General features: G+C 40.5%; 2 protein-coding genes across 6 annotated transcripts in view; both read left to right on the top strand.

Annotated features, from left to right (window-relative positions):
* Positions 1-13,087: 13,087 nt before the first annotated feature.
* Positions 13,088-22,340, top strand: part of LOC127651421 (muscleblind-like protein 2a) — a 149,677-nt gene continuing 140,424 nt past the window's right edge. For all 5 annotated transcript variants that reach the window (XM_052137232.1, XM_052137229.1, XM_052137230.1 and 2 more), the window contains exon 1: positions 13,088-13,322. The gene's annotated coding sequence lies outside the window, so the exon portion shown is untranslated. The remainder of the gene's footprint in view (positions 13,323-22,340) is intronic.
* On the top strand, positions 15,728-18,119 carry LOC127651420 (E3 SUMO-protein ligase ZBED1-like). Its single transcript, XM_052137225.1, has 2 exons — positions 15,728-16,944; positions 17,035-18,119. Exons 1-2 carry the CDS (start codon positions 15,973-15,975, stop codon positions 17,302-17,304), a joined length of 1,242 nt encoding a protein of 413 aa, XP_051993185.1. The 5' UTR covers positions 15,728-15,972; the 3' UTR covers positions 17,305-18,119.

Here is a 22,340-nt window from a genome sequence, read left to right as displayed (position 1 = left end):
TGACTTTTGGAAGGGTCCACCATGCAGAAGTAGCAGTTGCTTGAGTGGTCAGTGGGTTGCTGCAAAATTCTTGGGATAGCGAACTTCATGGCTCTCTTTTCCACTCTGTGCCATCCCAAAATTTTTTATTTATTTCACCCATGACTAATGTGAAAGAGATTCTTGCAACATTTGTCATATATGATATATTTTCCAATAACATTGAAAATTGTAAAACATTTTAAAATTAACAACTTTTACAATTTAAAAAATTTACAAATTTTATAACAAAAAATTCCGAGCAACAATTGTTCATCTTACATTCCAGAGTTTTTTTTTTTTTTTTTGCAGTACTCACAGGTGAAATGAGGTTTCCAGGGTTTGTTTTGATCCCTGACAGGCATGCCTAAATATGCATTGTAGGCCTCACACATCTTAGCAAATGCTTCCACTGAGTACTTTTTCGCTCTTATCTTGATTAATTGGCCGCAGACATAGCAAAATGTGTCTGCCAGATGCTTGCAGCCTCTTGATGCCATCTCAGAAAAATGCAGATGTGTATCCACTTAGGAAGCTGGAACTAAACTGGACTGGTGGGCTTAAGGCTCCTGTATTTATACTACTATTTATATTACTGCCTGATTGATAGGGTGTTCTGAACAATTTCCTGGCCGTTGCGATGCGGTTGTAAAAGTGTTCTCAGTGGTTATTAGCACATTAGCGCATTGTAGTTGTACTGTAAAAAAAATCCTGTTAAATATATGGTAAAAACTGGATGCTGTGTTTGCCTGAAATTCACTGTAAAAAATACATTACTGGATGTCATTTTGGTGCCAGTATAATTTACGGTTCACTAATGACTAACCTAACATTAAATTGAACATGAAGACTTAAATTTCTTCAAGGAGCAATGGACAATAAATATGTATCACTAAAACAATGCATAAAACACATTAACTAAACATAACAATAAAAAATCATAACACAAAACACTTTATTGTAGATAACTGATATCAAAAATAAGAAGAAACATAAATATTTCAATATAACTTTCCAATATTTGTTTTTACTGTAATTTTAACTCTACAATAGTTTACTGTAAATGTACATGTATTGTCTTGTTAAACATACAGTATGTTTTCCCCGTTGAAGATAAATCGTACTTTTTACTTCTAAAAAAAACTTGATGCATATTTAAAACAAAATATATTTTTTCAACATAGATGTTAAGTTAACCAATTACATTTTTTTTTTTTTTTTTTTATGTAGCATGCATTATTTTTCTGTACAAATTATTAAAATGAAATATCCTCCTTATAATTGTCTGGTCTCTAGATATGGCTCAGGTCTCTCCTTCAATGTAAATTTATTGGATTTTCTTTTACTGAGTGTCTATTTGCACCCCGGTGTAAATTGCACCTGCCACACAGTGAAGCTGCACTCCAATAGTTTGGTGAAAACACAGAAATATACGACAAACTGAACAGCTGGTGTCGTTGCAGTGGCGTGGGGTGTAAAGATGGTGTAGTAATGTGTAGTGTTGTCCTAGAGACCCTGGTTCGAATCTGTTTTGTCCCACTCTTTTTCACATCCGATTTTCTGTTTTCTCTCTTAATATTTCCTTGAATACTACTTAAAATAATTGATAAAATTAATATAAATGTTGATTTCAAGCAGTGACTTGGTCACAGTGAATGTCGAGGAGTGCAGAGAAGGGTTTGATCCAGAGGTGCTGTCTGTCGTTCGCATTTGATCCCGCGGTTCGGTATCGATTGTGTGTAGATCGCATCACTGTATTACTAATATTGTAGTAACGATGTGTTTTTTTTTGGCAGAAACCATAGTTTTAATGCAATTAACCATGGTGTTACTATATGTAATATTGTGATAATATAGTAAACATGGTTAATTTTGTGGTCACTGTAAATTTACAAAACATACCATGGTGAAACCAAGGTTACTTTAGTAAAACCAAAGTTATTTTTTCTAAGGTATGCTTAAGGTTAGGTTTAGGGATAGAGGTTAATGTAATGTGTCTGTGGGAATATAAATAAACACAATAAACACACTGCAATGATGCCCATTCTGTATGTTACTATTTAAATACGGGAGCAAATAGTATTTACCATTATTTGCAAATAATATCTGCTACTATTTGCACTGGGGTGTAATAGCATATACCATTATTTGCACCAGGGTGCAAATAGCTGTTAAGAATGCAGACGAGGAGTGGGGATCTAAATGCAGGTTTTATTAATTAACGGAGAACACAAAACACACAGGAACAAATGAAACATCCACGGGGGGAAAACAAAACTAAAACAGGAAAACATCGAGGGTACCCGATGTTTTCTGGATGAACACGACAGGATGAAAACATGGCAAGACAGGCAATGGAGCAAACATCGGAACATCTAAAATATCAAAACAGTGAAACATTCAACAATCGACAGAGGAATGGAGAAACAAACAGGGTTTAAATACACAGACACAGGATGATCACAAATGACAATCAGGTGCGAACAATGACAGAGTGATGAGGGCCGGGAATCATGGGAATTGTAGTGCAACACGGGGCAGACAACAGGGGATCGTGACATAACCCCAGCTTCCAGACGCTCCTAAGAAAAAAAAAAGAATACCCAAAAAAACAAAAAACGTCCAAGGAGCAGACCAAAGAGGGCACAAGGGGCAAACAGACAGTCCAAGGGAGCACAAGGGGCAAACAGACAGTCCAAGGGGGCACAAGGGGCAAACAGACAGTCCAAGGGGGCACAGGGGGCAAACAGACAGTCCAAGGGGCCACAGGGAGCAGACAGGCAGCCCACGGGGAGCACAAGACGGGGACTGGGTCAGGTGGCCTGGGAGCTGCACTGCAAAAAATGATTTTCTAGACAAGTATTTTTGTCTTGTATTCCTGTCAAATTATCTAAACTTTCTTAAAACACGATTTATTTACTTGTCAAGCAAAATGGGATAAGATATTAAGTCTTGTTTTAAGATAAATCTAACTAATTTAGTGAACTTTAGACTCAAAACAAGAAAAAAATCTGCCAATGGGATAAGCAAAAATAAACTTGTTTTCCTTTTAAATTAAGTTTATTTTGCTTACCACATTGGCAGATTTTTTTCTTGTTTTGAGTCTAAAGTTCACTAAATTTAGTCAGATTTATCTTAAAACAAGACTTAATATCTTATCCCATTTTGCTTGACAAGTAAATAAATCGTGTTTTAAGAAAGTTTAGATAATTTGACAGGAATACAAGACAAAAATACTTGTCAAGAAAATCATTTTTTGCAGTGTGGCCACAGGGCCAGGAGGTGGAGCCGAGGGAGGCTCTGGAGACGGAGCTGAGGGAAGCTCTGGAGGCTCAGGAGGCGGGGCTGAGGGAGGCTCAGGAGGCGGAGCCGAGGAAGGATTGGGTGGCGGAACCATGGAAGGCTCTGGAGGCAGAGCCGAGGGAGGCTCAGGAGATGGAGCCGTGGGAGGCGGAACCATGGAAGGCTCTGGAGGCTCAGGAGGCGGAGCTGAGGGAGGCTCAGGAGGCAGAGCTGAGAGAGGCTCCGGAGGCAGAGCCGAGGAAGGCTCGGGTGGCGGAGCCGTGGAAGGCTCGGGAGGCGGAGCCAAGGGAGGTGTCACCGTAGGAGGCTCTAGAGACGGGGCCCTGGAGGGCTCTGGAGGCGGAGCCGTAGGAGGTTCTAGAGACGGAGCCCTGGAAGGCACTGGAGGCGGAGGCCTGGGAGGCTCGGGAGGTGGAGCCCTGGAAGGCTCAGGAATTGAAGCCATGGGAAGCTCGAGGGGCGGAGCCCTGGGAGGCAGAGCCGTGGAAGGCTCGAGGTGGAGCCCTGGGAGGCTCGGGTGGCTCGAGATGCGCTGGCTCTGGGACGGTCGAGGCTACAGGTCCTGGCTCTGGGACGGTCGAGGCTACAGGCGCTGGCTCTGGGACGGTCGAGGCTACAGGCGCTGGCTCTGGGACGGTCGAGGCTACAGGCGCTGGCTCTGGGACGGTCGAGGCTACAGGCGCTGGCTCTGGGACGGTCGAGGCTACAGGCGCTGGCTCTGGGACGGTCGAGGCTACAGGCGCTGGCTCTGGGACGGTCGAGGCTACAGGCGCTGGCTCTGGGACGGTCGAGGCTACAGGCGCTGGCTCTGGGACGGTCGAGGCTGCAGGCGCTGGCTCTGGGACGGTCGAGGCTGCAGACACTGGCTCACTGACGTTCGAGGCTACCGGCACTGACTCACCAACGTTCGGGGCTGCAGGCATTGGATGGTTGGCCGTGGTAGGTGGAGGCTGGAGAGCAGAGGCCTTTCCTTTTCTCCTCCTCCTCCGGGCGGACAAGACTGGCAATGGCTGGCGTGGGCTCAGGCTCGCAGACCGTGGCAGGCGTGGGCTCTGGCTCGCAGACCGTGGCAGGCGTGGGCTCTGGCTCGCAGACCGTGGCAGGCGTGGGCTCTGGCTCGCAGACCGTGGCAGGCGTGAGCTGGGGAGCGGAAGCCTTTCTTCTCCTCCTCCTCTGGGCGGACGAAGTTGGCAGCGCTGGCTCGTTGACCAAGGCAGGCGTGGGGGTTGGCTTGCTGGCAGGTGGTGCAGGCGTGAAAGGACGAGCCATGGATGACTGGAGGGTCACCACTGTGGGAGGAGGGGCAGGGTCCTCCTCAACAACGCCCACAGTGAACGGCGGGCCGCATGCCAGCAGAGTCTCCTACACGAAATCGCGGAGCGTCCAGCCACGCGTCGCCGGTGGCAACCGCTCCTTGAGTTAACTGGTCAGGTTGTCCCGGAAGCAAACCACCAGGGAGGAGTCTGGGAAGTCCATGGCACTCGCTAGCTCGAGAAAATCACGGACATGGTCCTCCACCAGACGGTTTTCTTGCCTCAGGTTCAGCAAATGACAGTTTGCTCGAAGAACCGCTAGATCCATAATGGGTCGGTCGTTCTGTTAAGAATGCAGACGAGGGCAGATGAGGAGTGGAGATCTAAATGCGGGTTTTATTAATTAACGGAGAACACAAAACAAACAGGAACAAATGAAACATCCACAGGGGAAAACAAAACTAAAACAGGAAAACATCGAGGGTACCCGGAACTGGATGAACACGACAGGATGAAAACACTGCAAGACAGGCAACAGAGCAAACATCGGAACATCTAAAACATCAAAACAGTGAAACATTCAACAATCGACAGAGGAATGGAGAAACAAACAGGGTTTAAATACACAGACAGGATGATCACAAATGACAATCAGGTGCGAACAATGACAGAGTGATGAGGGCCGGGAATCATGGGAATTGTAGTGCAACACGGGGCAGACAACAGGGGATCGTGACAATAGCATCTGCCCTTTTTTATCACCCATTTTATTGTCTGCAAGGTAAAAATGCTAAGTAACATGTCCATTACACAAATTGTGCGGAACATGTAATGCACCAAATTTTAATTGTTTGAGCAATAGTATAGCGATGCTTGCTTTAGCAAAACACCATCAATAAATGTGCAATATTTGCATGGTTAAAGACATTTTTAATTTTTATCCATTGCATCTTTCATTTTCAAATGTATATTTACTTTTATGATTTAAATACACATACTGTAGCTAGCTTGTGGCTGTGACCAGCTGCGACTATGACGCCGTACCTTGCCAAAAGTAGTGCATATCAGGGGGCTTTTAGAGAGCATTAACAGATAGCTGAAGATTTAATTTCACACACAAATTGTCAAATTTATTTGAATCGTTGTGGTGGTGTTAGGGGGTGGGGTGGTCACCATTTGAAGCTCAAAGCCATGGATGCTGACCTTTCAACAGAGGAGCTTAACCAGCATCCCCTCTTTACATCTCACCGGCAGTGAACCTTTGACTCACATCAAAACAATACCCAAAATGGCTGTTTAAATCTGCCACTATGTAATGGATATTTATTTTAACTTTTGGTTGTCTGTGCGCTTTGAAATTTACTAGGGCGAAAGAATATTATTTAGGGTCTTGTTGATTATTTAAGGTGGAGTGTCTTATGCAGTTTGCCAAAATGGAGATGATGCAAAAGTCTGGAATGAGCTGTCCTCTCTGGAGGTCTATTTATACATTTAGTCAACATAATAGACCACAGTTATTCTCTCCGCACCTCCTTGAACAATGCGATTTCACATGGCGTTGCGAGACCACACTTAGGCCATTATGGCTGCATTCAACAACTCCCTTCCACCGTTAGGTCAAACGGAAGGAATGTTTCACCGAGACATCTTTCAAGCACTAGTGTTGTCCAGGGTGATTGCATTTGTATTTGCAATAAAAGTGTATATTCACAGTTTTATGCATTTATAATATACAATATCAACATACTGAAGAATCTAAAACAAACATCTTTACAAATTCTCCAAAGACTAGTTTTGTCGATACCACTATAGATGGGTGATTTTCACAAAACCTGTCAAGAGTCCTTTTTAGTCCTATTTTAGTAGAAAATCAAAATAATCAATTAAGAATTTATATTTATATTTATCATTTAGAAAATGAAGCCTGTTTTTAGGGCAATTAAGATTTCTTCATTGTGACATTACTTTCATGACAGTTATGCACAATTTAGCCCCCAATTGTCATTACTGCAAAGCGGAAAAAGATGGTCATTATGATATTCTAATAACCACAACATGGAAAAAATTATAATTTACAGGTTCCACTGATTGTTATTTAAAAATCACTTTAAAACAGTAAAAAAAAGAGAAAGAAAAAGTGTTGTGATAATGAGAATCATCATTGAAAACAATGAGAATTGCACCAGTAAAACATTACGTGGTAATGAAATTTGGGGGGTTACATTTGCTTAAGTTTCCTGAAAATAATGTTGCAATGCTAAAAATCTTAATGGTCCTAAATGTAGACTTAATTTTCTTTATGCAAAGTGTAATTTAATATATATTTTTAATTGATTTGGGTATAAATATAACCAGGACATTTTCTTTACAAGTTTCGTAGCACCCAATTCTAATTTTCAGACAAATCCCATAGAGGGACTTTAAAAGAAATACCTTTTTAGTAGCTAATTTATTCATAAATAATACATTATTTATTATTCACTCATTGACTGATTTGTGTGTGTGTAAGCATTATTACCAGATATTTATAAATCACACCGAACTTAATTAAACCACATCCTTTAATTGCAGTGAATAAATGTGATGTTGGTAAAAAAAAAAATATATATAATTTTTTATTAATTAACATTTAAATAATATATTTTTTAATATAAAATCCACTTATAAATTCCAAGAATTAAATATTAAAATAATTCTATGTTTTAGAAACGTATTTTATATTGATATTGTACATTTTAGTGTACTGTATATCCAAACATACAACAATGCACAAGTGCTACAACCAATACTTTACGTATGAATATCTATGAATACTAAGTAGATCATGTTGTGTTGTCTCAAAGACACAGCTACATAAACTGCATTGTTTATGCTTACTATTCCCAGAGGAGCTCGCGGTGATGATGTTTATGTGTCACGATTCCCTTGTTGTCTGCCCTGGGTCTCACTTGTCTTTGTCAGGAACTACACTTCCCATGATCCTCCGCCCTCATCACTGCCAGCCCTGTGTCATTGTGCTCACCTGATTGTAGTTTGTCTTCATCATGTCTCCAGTGTATATAAACCCTGTTTGTTCTCCATTCCCTTGTCGATCGTCGATGTTTTTGGATGCTTGTTTCCGTGCCCTTTGATGTCTATCCTGTCTGTTAAACCTTCGTATGTTTTTCCGTGTTTTTGTTTCTTTCAATAAAGAAACAAAAACATCGGCCTCCGATGTCCCTGAGCCAGCGCCTGTGGCCTCGACCGTCCCTGAGCCAGCGCCTGTAGCCTCGACCGTCCAAGAGCCAGTACCTCCCGAGCTTCCCAGAGCTCCGCCTCCCGAGCTTCCCAGAGCTCCGCCTCCCGAGAGCTCCGCCTTTCGAGTTTCCCAGAGCTCCGCCTTTCGAGCTTTCCAGAGCTCCGCCTCCCGAGCTTTCCAGAGCTCCGCCTCCCGAGCTTTCCAGAGCTCCGCCTCCCGAGCTTTCCAGAGCTCCGCCTCCCGAGCTTTCCAGAGCTCCGCCCCCAGAGCCTCCTGCGGCTCCGCCCCCTGAGCCTCTGCCCCCTGAGCCTCCCTTGGCTCCGCCTCTCAAGCCTCTCGAGCCTTCCAGGGCTTCGCTTCTGGAGCGTCCTACGGCGCCACCTCCCTCGGCTCCACCTCCAGAACCTTCCAGACCTCCGCCTCTAGAGCCTCCTACGGTGCCACCTCCATCGGCTCCGCCTCTAGAGCATCCCACGGTGCCACCTCCATCGGCTCCGCCTCCAGAGCCTTCCAGACCTCCGCCTCTAGAGCCTCCTACGGTGCCACCTCCATCGGCTCCGCTTCCAGAGCCTTCCAGGTCTCTGCCTCTAGAGCCTCCTACGGCGCCTACTTCCACGCCTCCACCTGCAACGACTCCACCTCCCACGGTTCGGCCTCCTGAACCTGTCCTTGCCCTGTGGCCGCCTTCCAGGCCTCCTGAACCTGTCTTTGCCCTGTGGCCAGCTCCCAGGCCTCCTGAACCTGTCCCCGTCCTACGGCCACCTCCCAGGCTTCCTGTCCCTGTCCTGTGGTCGCCTCCCAGGCCTCCTGAACCTGTCCCCATCCTGTGGCCGCCTCCCAGGCCTCCTGAACCTACCCTCGTGCCTCCGTGGACTGCCTGTCTGCCCCCCGTGCCTCCTTGGACTGCCTGTCTGCCCCCCGTGCCTCCTTGGACTGCCTGTCTGCCCCCCGTACCTCCTTGGACTGCCTGTCTGCTCTCTGTGCCTCTTTGGACTGCCTGTCTGCTCTCTGTGTCTCCTTGGATGGCCTGTCTGCTCTCTGTGCCCCCTTGGACTGCCTGTCTTGTGCCACTTTGGTCTGTCTGTTTGCCCCTTGTGCTCCCTTGGTCTGTCTGTTTGCCTCTTGTGCTCCCTTGGTCTGTCTGTTTGCCCCTTGTGCTCCCTTGGTCTGTCTGTTTGCCCCTTGTGCTCCCTTGGTCTGTCTGTTTGCCCCTTGTGCTTCCTTGGTCTGTCTGTTTGCCCCTTGTCCCCTCTTTGGCCTGCCCCCCCCCTCCCCTCACTCCTTGGACGATTTTCATTTTTTTTTTTTTGGGTATTCCCTTTTTTTGTTTTTTTTTTGTTTTGTTTTGAGGAGCGTCTGGAAGCCGCTCCTTTGAGGGGGGGTTATGTCACGATTCCCTTGTTGTCTGCCCTGGGTCTCACTTGTCTTTGTCAGGAACTACACTTCCCATGATCCTCGGCCCTCATCACTGCCAGCCCTGTGTCATTGTGCTCACCTGATTGTAGTTTGTCTTCATCATGTCTCCAGTGTATATAAACCCTGTTTGTTCTCCATTCCCTTGTCGATCGTCAATGTTTTTGGATGCATGTTTCCGTGCCCTTTGATGTCTATCCTGTCTGTTAAACCTTCGTACGTTTTTCCGTGTTTTTGTTTCTTTCAATAAAGAACCTGCAACTAGATCCTCGCCCCTCGTCTGCCTTCCAGCTCATCATAACATTATGTTTGTGGATGTCTTATGAATGCTCTTAATGGTTAGGAAGGATGTCTCACTCAGCAGTTATGGTTTTGGGGAATGCTGATCGAGATATTTCTCGGCATTGTAGTGCTGTTGTTGCTTAAGTTTAAAATAAGCAATGACATATTTAAGGCCAACGCAGTGACATAATGTGCTAATTTCTCGGATGTTATGAAATATTGGGGATATGAAGACCAACATTAATTTAAGATCCATCCATCTGAGAAGACACTGCTTATTGTTATCCAACCCACAGTTTAAACTATAAAATAAAGTATGATTCCTCTATATTAAGAAACTAAATACTACATTGCCTACTACATTTTACATCTACATCTGTTAAAAGTAAACCTTAAAGTTACCTTAAAATCAACATAACATCAAAACAGACCATACTGTATTTACTTTAATACATGTTCCTCTTGTGAATGTTTCATCCGTGCTTGTTTTTTCCAATAGAAATACATGGTCTTTTTAATCTTTTATGAAAAAGAAAAAAAATCACTTGCTGCACCTCTGAAACGACTTTCTTTCAGTTAGAAAAAAATAACATATTTGCAGTGAGGTTCAAATGTGCTGCATTTTAAATGGCCATTTATGAATGCCCAATTCCCAATGCACTTTTAAGTCCTTATGGTCGTGTAGTGACGAGCCTCAATCCGGGTGGCGAAAGACGAATCCCAGCTGCCTCTTCGTTTGAAACCATCAACCCACACATAGGGCGTATAGAGGCTTCACGCCATCCACCACGGCATCCACTGTCAACTCACCACGTACCCCACCGAGAACAAACCACATTACATCGACCAAAAGGAGATTACCCCATGTGACTCTACCATACCTAGCAACCGCTCCAATTTGGTTGCTTAGGAGACCTGGCTGGAGTCACTCAGCATGCCTTTGGATTCGAACTAGCGAACTAGTAAACTCCAGGGGTGGTAGCCAGTGTCTTTTCCACTGAGTCATTTATTTATTTAAAGTTGCCATTCAATCAATGTAAAAGGTTAGTCAATTGATGATCTGCCAACCTAATGAGTTCCCTTGAGAATAATGTTAGAACATAATTTACTTCAATGCAGATAGTCTTGATTAAGGGTTCACTTTATTGCTAATAAAGTACAATTCTTGGTTGAAATGTCTTAATGAAATATTAATCATTATTGTTTTAGTTTTCCCCACTAAAATATAGATTACTTTTTCAGTCATCAACATTAGAAAGTCTTGCTCTCTCACACCTTGTATACTTGGAATCATACGTTATCCCAATCAAAGTGAGATAATTGTACAAAGATGAAACTACAACAATGTGCCTGTATTTCAAAGTAGAAAAAGACTAATTGCAAAAGGGAAAACTGGTAGAACAAATAAAAAGAAAATGATACTGAAAGGTTTGGATGCTCCATAAGCAATCGCTTCATTGTAACAAGTCATTTTATTATGCACGAGGTATTATCTTTGCCTAGCTTGCATCTATTTGTAGTCTTTTGCTTTTCAACAGTGCATGCAAAACAGCACACAAGGCAACTTGTAATCTGCAGTCACCATGTTCATTATTAAGTTATTAGTTATCTTTATTGTGCTCATATGAACCTGCCATTTATAACACACTCTTTTTTTGTCCTGTAAATGGTTTAATCCTAAAAATATTCTAAAATACATCTAAACTAAATGGTTTTATTCAAGTCAAAGGATGTATGTATTATTACAAACCGGACTACATTGGGTTTCACCAATCATTAAAAGTAATCAAATCGGGTAGAAATAGCTCCCCTCCAACCACAAAAAATGTTAAAGGGTTGGATCATTTTAAACTTGCATTATCTAAAATGAATATTATTATTACTAATAAAATGTTATTGGCCTTGTTTATTGCATTCATATGAATTATATCTTTTATAGCTCAATTAGCTGAAAGTATAAATAAATGCATTTGTTTAAATACACGTTTCAAATGTTTTTATAAGAGTATTATTCTAATTGATATTACTTTTCTATCACACATTTCTGGTCTTCGTATTAGAGGTCATAAAATACTTGAGAAATGAGCCTTCGACTACACTGTAAAAAATGTACTGGCATTCAGGTAAATTTTATGAAAACAAATTAACTTGTAAAAAATGAATTAGCCATATCTGTGTTTGTTTGGTTGTCATATAAAATATGCATATTTTGTTGGTATTGTATATTGTACATGTTATTTATTGATATGCATATATCATGTGTAAATGCTTAGGAAACAATAGCTAATACACTCACTGAGCACTTTATATATTTGTTTTTGACACAATTCTGAGTAAACTCTTGAGACTGTTGTGTCTGAAAATCTCAGGAGATCTGCAGATACAGAAATATTCAAACCAGCCCATCTTGCAACAATCATGCCACGGTCCAAATCTCTGAGATCATATTTTCCCCCCATTCTGATGGTTGATGTGAACATTAACTGAAGCTCCTGACCCCTATCTACATGATTTTATGCATTGCACTGCTGCCACATGATTGGCTGATTAGATAATCACATGAATAAGTAGGTGTACCGGTGCCCCTAATAAACTGCTCATTGAGTGTAGGCTATAAAAAATGGAAGATATGAAATATACTGTAAATGCATTGAGAAAAACAAATGTAATGTAATGCACTTACAAATTTAAGTAGATATCAGCAGTATGATCTCTTGAGAAGTTGTACAAATTTGTACAAGATGGCTTATGAATTCGTAGGAACTGTAGATAAGAAGTTAGAGGAAATTCCCCATGTCAGAATGTGCTTCTTAATTTTATGCTCTTACCCAAACCCCATATCTAAACCGAACCAGACAACAGCAGAGTCCCAAAGCATGATTTGGAGCATTAATAGTTATATATATATATATATATAACAGAAGAAAGTAATTGTGAAGTGGAGGGAGAGAATTTGTTATTTTTATTGCTTTATGCAGTTCTAAACTCAAAGTAAGATTAAGTTTAACATTTTAGCATTAAGTTCAAACATTCATTTTTGTTTTATTACTATAATCATGTTTTTTACGCGTTTCTATTAGACATATTCAGTCTTCATTTGAGCTTTAATAACTTTCCAGTGCCCGCCTCAATACAAACTTGACATGCAACTGTTGCGTGTTAAGCCATCTGAATCTAATCGTAACCATCAAACTCGTAACTAAGATGAACAGCAGACCTTCAGCTTGTTGATTTACTGTAACAGCACTACAGTAGCCTACATCCATTGTACCCGCGGGAGATTCACTGTTGTTTCCACGGCAACAAGCAGATCATTGCCCTTCCCAGGGCTCCTGACATTCATTGGGACCATAACATCTCACACTGTAAATAGGGGGACGTTAACACCATTGTCATAACGACATATTTGGTTATAATATGTAGACTACATATTAACAGCTTTTTAAATTCCTCAAAATATATAAAATAATCAAATAGATTAAAGATTACATTTAGTGTATATTTAAGTTTAAAAATAACATCTTATCCTCCCCTCCGCCCCTGTCACATGACTTGGGTACTCCTCCCACGAGCTGTCAGGGCAGCTTGTTGCACGACCAGCTTCTTGGTAAACTAACTTCAGTTAGGCATCAAAATCTCAACCGGTTGCATGACAAACTATGTTTCTCGTGTCCCGACGAGAATGTTCACTTCGGTTGAATATCAAGCCTTAATTGCCTTGACTTAACGAGTCCATTACGGCATTTTCCATCGAGCTCTTGTGCTGTCGCGTGATTTGTGGTCAAGAAACAGCAGCGGCATGTCACGGTGACCAGGTAAGCAGTGGGCACTGCCAGGTTTCGTGCTTTTTTTCATATTGAAAACGAATTGACAACGTGAGAACGCGTTGCTGAAAAGTGCACCGTTTATAGATATTTAGACGTCACTACAATGTTTGTCATTAAATAGCAAGAGCGCGTTTAGCTGTCGTTGGGTTCGTCGCTCAGTGATGTCGACATGGGTTTAGTAAACGTTGCGCTGTATCCTTTTTTACAGAGCGAGGAATAATTGCATTGCGAAAAAAATCGCGTGAAAACGAAAGTGAGCTCAAGCACGATAACGCCGCCTGCGAGAAGTTAACATATGAAATGCCCGCGAGCACGCACGAGGGCCGTCGAAAATCACATTTAGTATAAATGGTCAGATGCTGTAATATCGCTCAAATATGTATATTTTCTTCGCGTGAGAATTGTAACCTGCCGATTAGTCCGGAGAGAATAAAAAACTCCTGCTCGATCAAATAACTACTTTTGGAAGAGTTAGTCTTTGTTGTAAAAAAAATATATATATATATATCTATATATATATATATATATATATATATATATATATATATATATATATATATATATATATATATATATATATATATATATATAGAAAGAGCATTTATTAATATGGATTGTAATATCATAAAACAGACAAAATATTCGCTAACAGCTTATTCCTCAGACTTGCGTTTGTTGATAATAGTCCTTTCACGCGTCATCGCTCCGTGAGAATTTAACCTATTAAATCACGGCAGTTTCTAAATCACCAGCGATGTGTCAGAAATCGATATTATTTCTTTCACGTAAGGAATTGAAATGGTGTGCAGCTTGCACGATAATTTATGTCAGAAAACGACTTGAGGAAGAGTTTGTCTTAATTTAAATTAGAGAAAAAGACGAAGCGCGTCATCGCTCCGTTAAGACAATTTCGTCACGTCAGTTGGTAACAGAAATACTAGTCTTGTTATATTTTCATTTCAGGTGATTATTGAGAATAGTCGCTGTCTTGTTGTAAAGATTGAAATGCTAATGTTTCGCCCAACTAGTCCCGTCACTAAACCGATTCCAAAACCAGCGCCACACCCGATGTGCGCGCGCCGAGCGCGTGAGGTACGTAACAACCAACTTTTGACTCACTATTTTCACTATAATCACTAACACGTCAAAGCAAAGCGCGCGCGATCACGTGTTTAAACTAAACGCAAGCTACGCCACACAACTGGAACAGTAATCAACTATGCTGTCTATGCGTTCACGCGCGTTCAGGGGCGTTACAGAATCATCGCGTTCCTGGTGCTCTCTCAATGTAGACATGATGTGACTTGCAAAAACACACTGTGACGGTACCATGGTACTTTGATACGGATTATTGTATTATTTTCATGGTACTACAATGGTAAATGTCCATAGTATTAGAATGTTAAATGTCCAGAAAGCTTTTACTATGTTACGATGTGCATACAAATCTTTCTGTTATTTTTTGTTACTGGAGGTTCTCAGCTGAGACATAGACATGACATTTGAGATAGCTAAGAAACTGCTGAAGAGGATGCAGTATCAAAGGTGCTTTTCTAAATCTCAATAAGCGTAATGCAAGTTGGACTCAAATAGGAATCTAATTCCATGATCTCATTTTTATTTGCTCTCACAGCAGGTATTGCAACTTTATATGTCGTTTTAGTGAATTAAACTGTGGTCTGATAGTCTGCACATCCAGGTGGTTAATGATTCTTGTTTAGTGAGGCCGTCCAATGGGGGGTAATTAGTTGGGCTTTAGAAGTGCGAATTGTTTAGTTTTGCATTAAAGGATGGTGTAATAGCCACTTTACTGCTGTATTTTGTATAAATACAAGGTTGTCTGTAATATTTTTTGCATGTAAATATAGTGGAAGTTGGATTCAGGAATTGCAAATGTCTGAAGCGATGCAAATAAGCATCCAATCCTGAGTGTTACATTGATTGACCAATCAGGGATATGTTGCTTAATGCTTACTGATATGAATCACCTCTTTACAGTTTATTTGTTATTTTAGAAGATGCTTTTATCCAAAATGATTCAGATAAATACAGACACTAGTGATTATTCATAAGCAGACCCATGGAGAGCTTTAAAGATTTCTGCCTAATTGCATTGCCAGTCATTCACCTACCACCCCTTGCATGCCATGTTCATCCATTAAATATTGTAATAATTTTCAAAAATTATATGAAAAATTATAATTTCGTTATTTTACTAACCCAACTAATGACTCGTCGGCGCTTTATCAGTAGGTTGCACGACACGTGAAGCATTTTTTTTTTTAGCTTTCACTTAAGAGTTGTGCACTTTTTATTTTAATATATCTCTTTACATAAATACTATTTTCCACATAAAAACTATAATTTCAGTTATTTTACTATCCCAACTGACTCATCCACGCTTTCCAATAGGTTGCACGTAAGGGGGAAAAATATTTCTTCCACTTAAGAAGAGTTGTGCACTTTTAAGCACTTTTTATTTTAATATATCTCTTTACATAGATATTTTTTTTCTACTGAAAAACTATAATTTTGTTATTTTACTAGCCCAACTAATTAGTACTCATCCGGGCTTTTTAATATAGGCCTATTGCACGTAAGAAAAAAAAGTAGCTACCTTCCACGTAGAGTTGATACAATGGCATTGGTGTTGGTTGCTAAAAAGGGTACTACTTCGCCTATATGGCAATTTTTTGGATTTAGACCTGATGAGAGTGGACAGCCAAGGGACCCGTCCGAAGTTTTGTGCAAGATCTGCTCATGTGTGATCCGCGCAAAAGATGGGCAGACGACCAATCTTCATGACCACTTGCGTGTGCGCCATCCAGCAGAATATGCCACCTTGCCTGCACGTGCTGGGCCTAGCAAACAAACTAGCCAGGGTCAGCAGACGATAACTGGGGCTTTTGCAAATAGCACATATAAAACCAACAGTGACAGGTGGAGGCAGTTGACAGATGCGGTAGCTCGCTTCCTGGCCAAAGAAATGCTGTCATTCAATACAGTGGAGAAGTCGTTGTTCAAGGTCATGCTGCATACATTTGATAAACAATACGAGCTGCCAGGTCGGAAATATTTCACCAAGACGGCTATTCCAAACCTTTTCAACGAGGTCAGAAGTAACATCACGAAAGAGCTTGGTGATGTAGAATATTTGGCCCTGACAACGGACATGTGGTCAAGCTGCAATATGATGCCCTACATGTCAGTGACAGTGCATTATTTGAATAAAGAGTGGACACTGCAGTCCAAATGCTTACAAACTAGCTTCATGCCCGAAAGCCATACAGCAGATAATTTAGAAGAAGCACTGAGCGAGGCAATTAATGACTGGAAACTACAGGAGAAACAAATTGCCTGCATAACTACCGACAATGGGGCGAATATTGTTGCAGCCATCCGGCAGTTGAAATGGCCATGGTTAAGTTGCTTTGGGCACAACTTGAACCTGGCCATAAACAACTCGCTTGCGCAACAGAGGGCCAGCACAGACCGAGCTTTCGGGGTTTGCCGGGCAGTCAACACTGCGTTTTCACACAGCTGGCTAAGGCGACGTGAGCTGCAGAAAGCACAAGTGGAAATGAAACTCCCTGAGCACGCATTGATCATGGTAATTTTAGAACAGTTATCTAACAACGAACGAATTATTATTTTAATTATTTAATATGTATTTTATTATTTACTGTGTCTTTACTGACAGGACTGTGCAACACGATGGGGCTCAAAACAGCAAATGGTGGAGAGAATGCTGGAGCAGGAGCAAGCCATCAAACGTGTTTGCTCTAGACAAAAGCCGCCGCCCACTCCCCCAGCTGACATGGCAAGACATAAGTGTTCTGGAATCTGTCAACAATGCGCTGAAGCCAGTAGCGGACTTCACAGACATTCTCTCTGGAGAAAATTACGTAACGGTGTCCTCACTGCTGCCGATGTTGGCCCATTTAGAATGTGTGCTGGAGGAGTCAGATAATGATTCCAAACTGACAGCCGACCTGAAGCGTGTCATCCTGGAGCAGATGAAAGGCAGATATGGTGATGAAACCATCCAGAAGATGATGCGTAAAGCAACACTGCTTGACCCCAGGTACCGAGGGGAACATATGAAACCTCCCGAACTTCATTCCACAAAATTGCAAATGATGGATGAGATTGTGAGAGAGATTGCTCTGTCGCTTCCAAGTCCAACACCAGGTCCCTCACATGATGCTGGAGAAGAGGGAGATGCCGGCGCCGCCACCGCGCCTAAGAAAAAAAAGTCGTCTTTGGGCAGCCTTCTAGCGAAGAGAGCAGCCACAGCCACGCTCACTGATGAGCAAAAGGTCGAGGCAGAAATGACCATGTACCTGCAGGAAATGGCCATTGATGGGGAAGAGGACCCGCTGACTTGGTGGAAAACGAACGACAAAAGGTTTCCGTTCATGGCAAGATTAGCACGGAAATATCTGTGCATATGTGCTACCAGTACTCCATCAGAGTGGGTCTTCAGCACAGCGGGTAGTGTAGTTACTCCAATCCGCAGCTTATTAAAACCAGATAAAGTAAATATGTTGGTATTTCTGGCCAGAAACATCGAAATGTAAACATGGTCTATGGCTTCTAGACTTCTTTAAACATTTTTCGCCATCCGTTGCGGAGCTATTCGATTTTGCATATTATTTTTTAAATGTTCATTTGTGTAGTTCATGACCACTTTACAATATTTCAATAACATAATTTATTTTGTAGCCTGTGCTGAAGTTAATTGTGCTTCTAATTATAAGTGAAATGTTAATGCCGAGTGTTGTTCCTGTTTTCTTGTTCTGTTGTTCTTCTATGTTTTAATAAATGTGTGTTATTCATATTCACCTTGTTTCTTTCATTTGATTTGACATTATGTATTAACCAGACAAAAGTGATTTGACGTTCGCTGGTCTGGGTTTATCTTAAACAGCCGCTTCAGTGTATAGAGCTATGTGACAATGAGCACTACAACTACTAATAATGAATTAATAAAGGCTATTTTCTTGTAGCCTACAACATAAAATATTTTAATCTAAATGTACAGTGTAAGACGTGTAAAAAAAAGACAAGAAGCTAACAATGTCAAGATCATTTGTGTAGCCTGCCTGACACGGTATTTTCTAACACGTCACGTCTCTGGCATATACTACAGTATTTAAAATAGCATATATGCATTAGTTATATTCTCAATTTAATTTACAGAGCAATCCCTGCAAAGTTTTTAGGTTAACTATAGAAGAGACTAGGATTAGTGAGTCACACTAGCAAGACTCGCAAAAGGGGGCGTGGCATCACGATGGTGGCTCTACATCGTGATGTTGATCAGCCATCACGATGGACGATGATATCGTCCATCGGCACAACCCTATGGCCAACACCAGTGACGATTATCTGAACCGTCCCGGGCCTCCCCTAGGTCGACTCAGCCTAAAATGAGTACCTGGTGCGGTGTGTAAACATCGCCACTGGGGAGACAAAGGCGTCGGGCGTGGTGCTGGCCACCTACCCTCTTGTGTACCGTTCCGGCCTTCATAGGTGCTCACTAACAGCACTTGCCCCTACAGTCTGTTAAGGCTAAATGGGGGATCTTTGTCTTTTTTCTTTGTGTATACATACATATATATATATATATATATATATATATATATATATATATATATATAAGTTTTTAGTGGTTTGATTGAGTAAACCACACTTTTATATCCAGTTTCCTTTTCAAAAGAGTTTATACAAAGTACATGTTACATCCTGCTTAAATGTCCCTGTTTGGACAATCTTATTTTCGTTGTATGTTCTTATTTATTGTTCTATTTTATTTAGGCGTAATATTGAGAAAATAACAAGTTTGCAGTAATGCAAAGATATTATTTAATTTTGTAAAAATATTTTAATTTGAAAACACTGTGCATTTATAGTTGTTGCTAGTTTGTATGTTTGAGTTGGAAAAATACACATTTCAGCATTATCAGTACTATATTTGTGCATTTTCCTTGATAACCAAGCAAGTTGACTCATGATACCATTTGTTTATTATATCGAATTATTAATCTCAATAATCGCAATATGACTTTTTTCCAAAATCGTGCAGCCCTAGTCGGGAAGCTCAGAGGTGGTTTACATTTCTGTAGAACATTAACAATATGACACATTTGATAAAGTTATAATAAACCTGTGCTCCACGAGAGCTTCGAATTACTATATGTAATATAATAGTGGCATTACTCAGAGCTCACCATTTAAATGAGGAAAAGCAAAAACTGGTATATAAAATATTTAGGCTTCATATCCAAATCTGTAAAAGATTAGATCTGCGTAACATTCTCTCTAAAGAAAAGAATCAGGTTCCATGCATTTGGCTTGTTGTTTTATTTCAGATATGATGTCATAAGTTAAATGATTTACCAGAGATAGTAAATTATGTTGAACCTTAAACTGTAATTCATTTTTGTAGCATAAGTATTGACAACAAATTCAAATAATTTCCTTATGTAAATAATGCATTTAATTATTGTGGAAGACTACTTCAGTTGGTATACCAACTTAATTTCTGTATGTTTGTTAAAGGAATATTCTGGGTTTTATACAAGTTAAGCTCAATCAACAGAATTGGTGGTATTATGTTGATTACCACAAAAAAACAGAAGACTCAACAATTTAGGTTACAGTGAGGCACTTACAATGGAATTGAATGTGGCGTTTTTTGGAGAGTTTAACCGCAGAAATGTGAAGCTTAGAAATTGTAAAAGTACTTACATTAATTCTCTGTTAAAACTTGTTTATTTGAGCTGTTAAGTTGTTTAAATCATAGTTTTTATGGCTGTCTAAGGCTTTATTGTTGTGGTAATTAACATTATGCCACAAACACTCAATCTGTATTGAGTTCCGAATATTCCTTTATATTCCCATATTGAAAAAACTACAGCAAACCTGTAAAACTGTTTAGTTTAATCAGGTCAAGTTGACTGTCGGGGTTGTCAGGGTTAATTGGCAGTAGCTTTAGAGACAGCGTGTCTCGCCTCGTTGACATTTAAGCAGTGCACTGTGTTAGCATCGTTCAACATTGCTTTTGTAAAACTACTCTGGCTGTCACATAATTGCAGTGTGCTTGCTGGAACGAAAGCCCCTCAAAGCAGGAGGCTACAGCTGTTCTATTGATTTCAATGGAAACACTGTGAAGCAGGGCCTGACTCATCACTTCTACCCCACTGCATCATCCCTCACGTGATGCAGAGAGAGGCTTCCTGTCACGACGACAGGAGGAGAGTGTCCTCATCGCCCTACGGTAATGATGCTCATTGTCATAGCAATGGGTTGTCAGGGGATGCAGAGACCTTGGAGGCAGGCAGAGCAGAGTGCTGCTCCGTTTAAAGGAGGTGTTAGAAAAAATTAATGCGAGAAAATTCAGTCTTTCTTTCTTCAGCGTGACCATACAAAAACACTGCCTTGAGGGCAGATATACTGCTAAACTATACTCCAAAACTGTGTTAAGGAATATTTTGGTTTCAATACAAGTTAGTCAGTTGAGCTATTGAACCGTAATATTTCATAAATGTGGCAATTGTAAGTTTCTAGTTGCTTACTGTTTATATAAAATAGCTTTTGCCCTTGATATTGTAAATGTGATTATTTAGATTAATAGAATGTACATTAAAATACTTACTTTGGGTGGAACAACTGCATGCTGTATTATTTAGGCTACGCATCTAAAACAAGCTAAGATCTGTTCATGTTTATGGCATACTTTATGTCTTATACATCAGGAAAACAAAACTGTTATTACATTTTTTTTTTTTTTTATAAATTATACACAGAAACAAGCAACTGACTTTCTGTGATTAGTTACAATGCTCAAAAGTGGCAAAAAAAAGCAAAAGAAATTGTAAATAGAAAGTTATACTTGACACTTTTTGCGATTAGTTGAATGTGGCCACTGTAATTGTATTCTCTATTATTTACTTGATTAATTGTGCATTCCTTAAATATAAACAAAGACTGTAAATTGAATGTTTTAATTTAGAACAATAATAATAAAATACAAATAATATGATAAACAATTACACATTTAATCATGTTTCCCAAATATAAATTCCATAATAAGTAACATTCCAACAAGGACTGTCACGATTATGAAATATGACTGACGATTAATTGTCAAAGCAATAATTGTGATTCTGTTTTAGGGGTCAAGATGTATTTTTAACAGTTGAGCTATTTTTAACTTAAGGCATTTTAAAAATGCACCAATCATGGGACGGGATTCTGGCAATAAAAAATAACTAGAAGTGACTCAAGCAATGCTATAACCAAAGTCAGCATTCTGACGCAAATGTACATAGATGACAATCAAAAAAATTGTGCAGACAAAATACAGAATGCTTCCTGTGTGAAGTCCCACAAGTCTGCCTCAGACAGAGTAGCAAACTCGATTGCAAAAAAAGATTTGCAAGTGATAGGTTCGTGTTCAGTGACGTGTAAATTACAAAAATTGGCTTCAGAAGTCAATATATTGCTTGTTTAATGTCTATTCAATGTTGAACTGGTCTGCAACAGACTAGTACTGTATATGTCTTGAAAGTATTTTCATTTACCTGCAAATATAGATACACTTGAACATTTGAAATGTAATTTAATGAATCAATCAGTTGATCATGTAGGTAATTATTTAAAAAAATGTAATCAATTGACAGCCCTAATTAAAAAAATGTCACTGATAGATTTAACAGTAATTTATCTCAACCGTGGTATATGCTTTGGAAAAACTATAAATTCTCTGTTGCCAAGCATAAAATTGGGGAAATACCTTTAAGATCAACATTCAGTGGGCTGTCATAGGAAGCTCTGAGTTCAGCCTGCCAGTTCAGGGAAACTCGGCCAACAACAGAGCCTCAGAGAGGGAATGCAGAATGTGATTGGCTAGATCGTGGATGGGTGGTCCCTTGCCAGGAAGAGTAGGAAGGGGTTTGTTGCAGGAGAGAGAGAGGGGAGGGGAGGGGGGTGAAATGGCTG

This window comes from Xyrauchen texanus, chromosome 11, assembly GCF_025860055.1.
Source record: "Xyrauchen texanus isolate HMW12.3.18 chromosome 11, RBS_HiC_50CHRs, whole genome shotgun sequence".
Taxonomy (NCBI): Eukaryota; Metazoa; Chordata; class Actinopteri; order Cypriniformes; family Catostomidae; genus Xyrauchen; species Xyrauchen texanus.
This window is presented reverse-complemented; position numbering and strand designations above follow the sequence as displayed.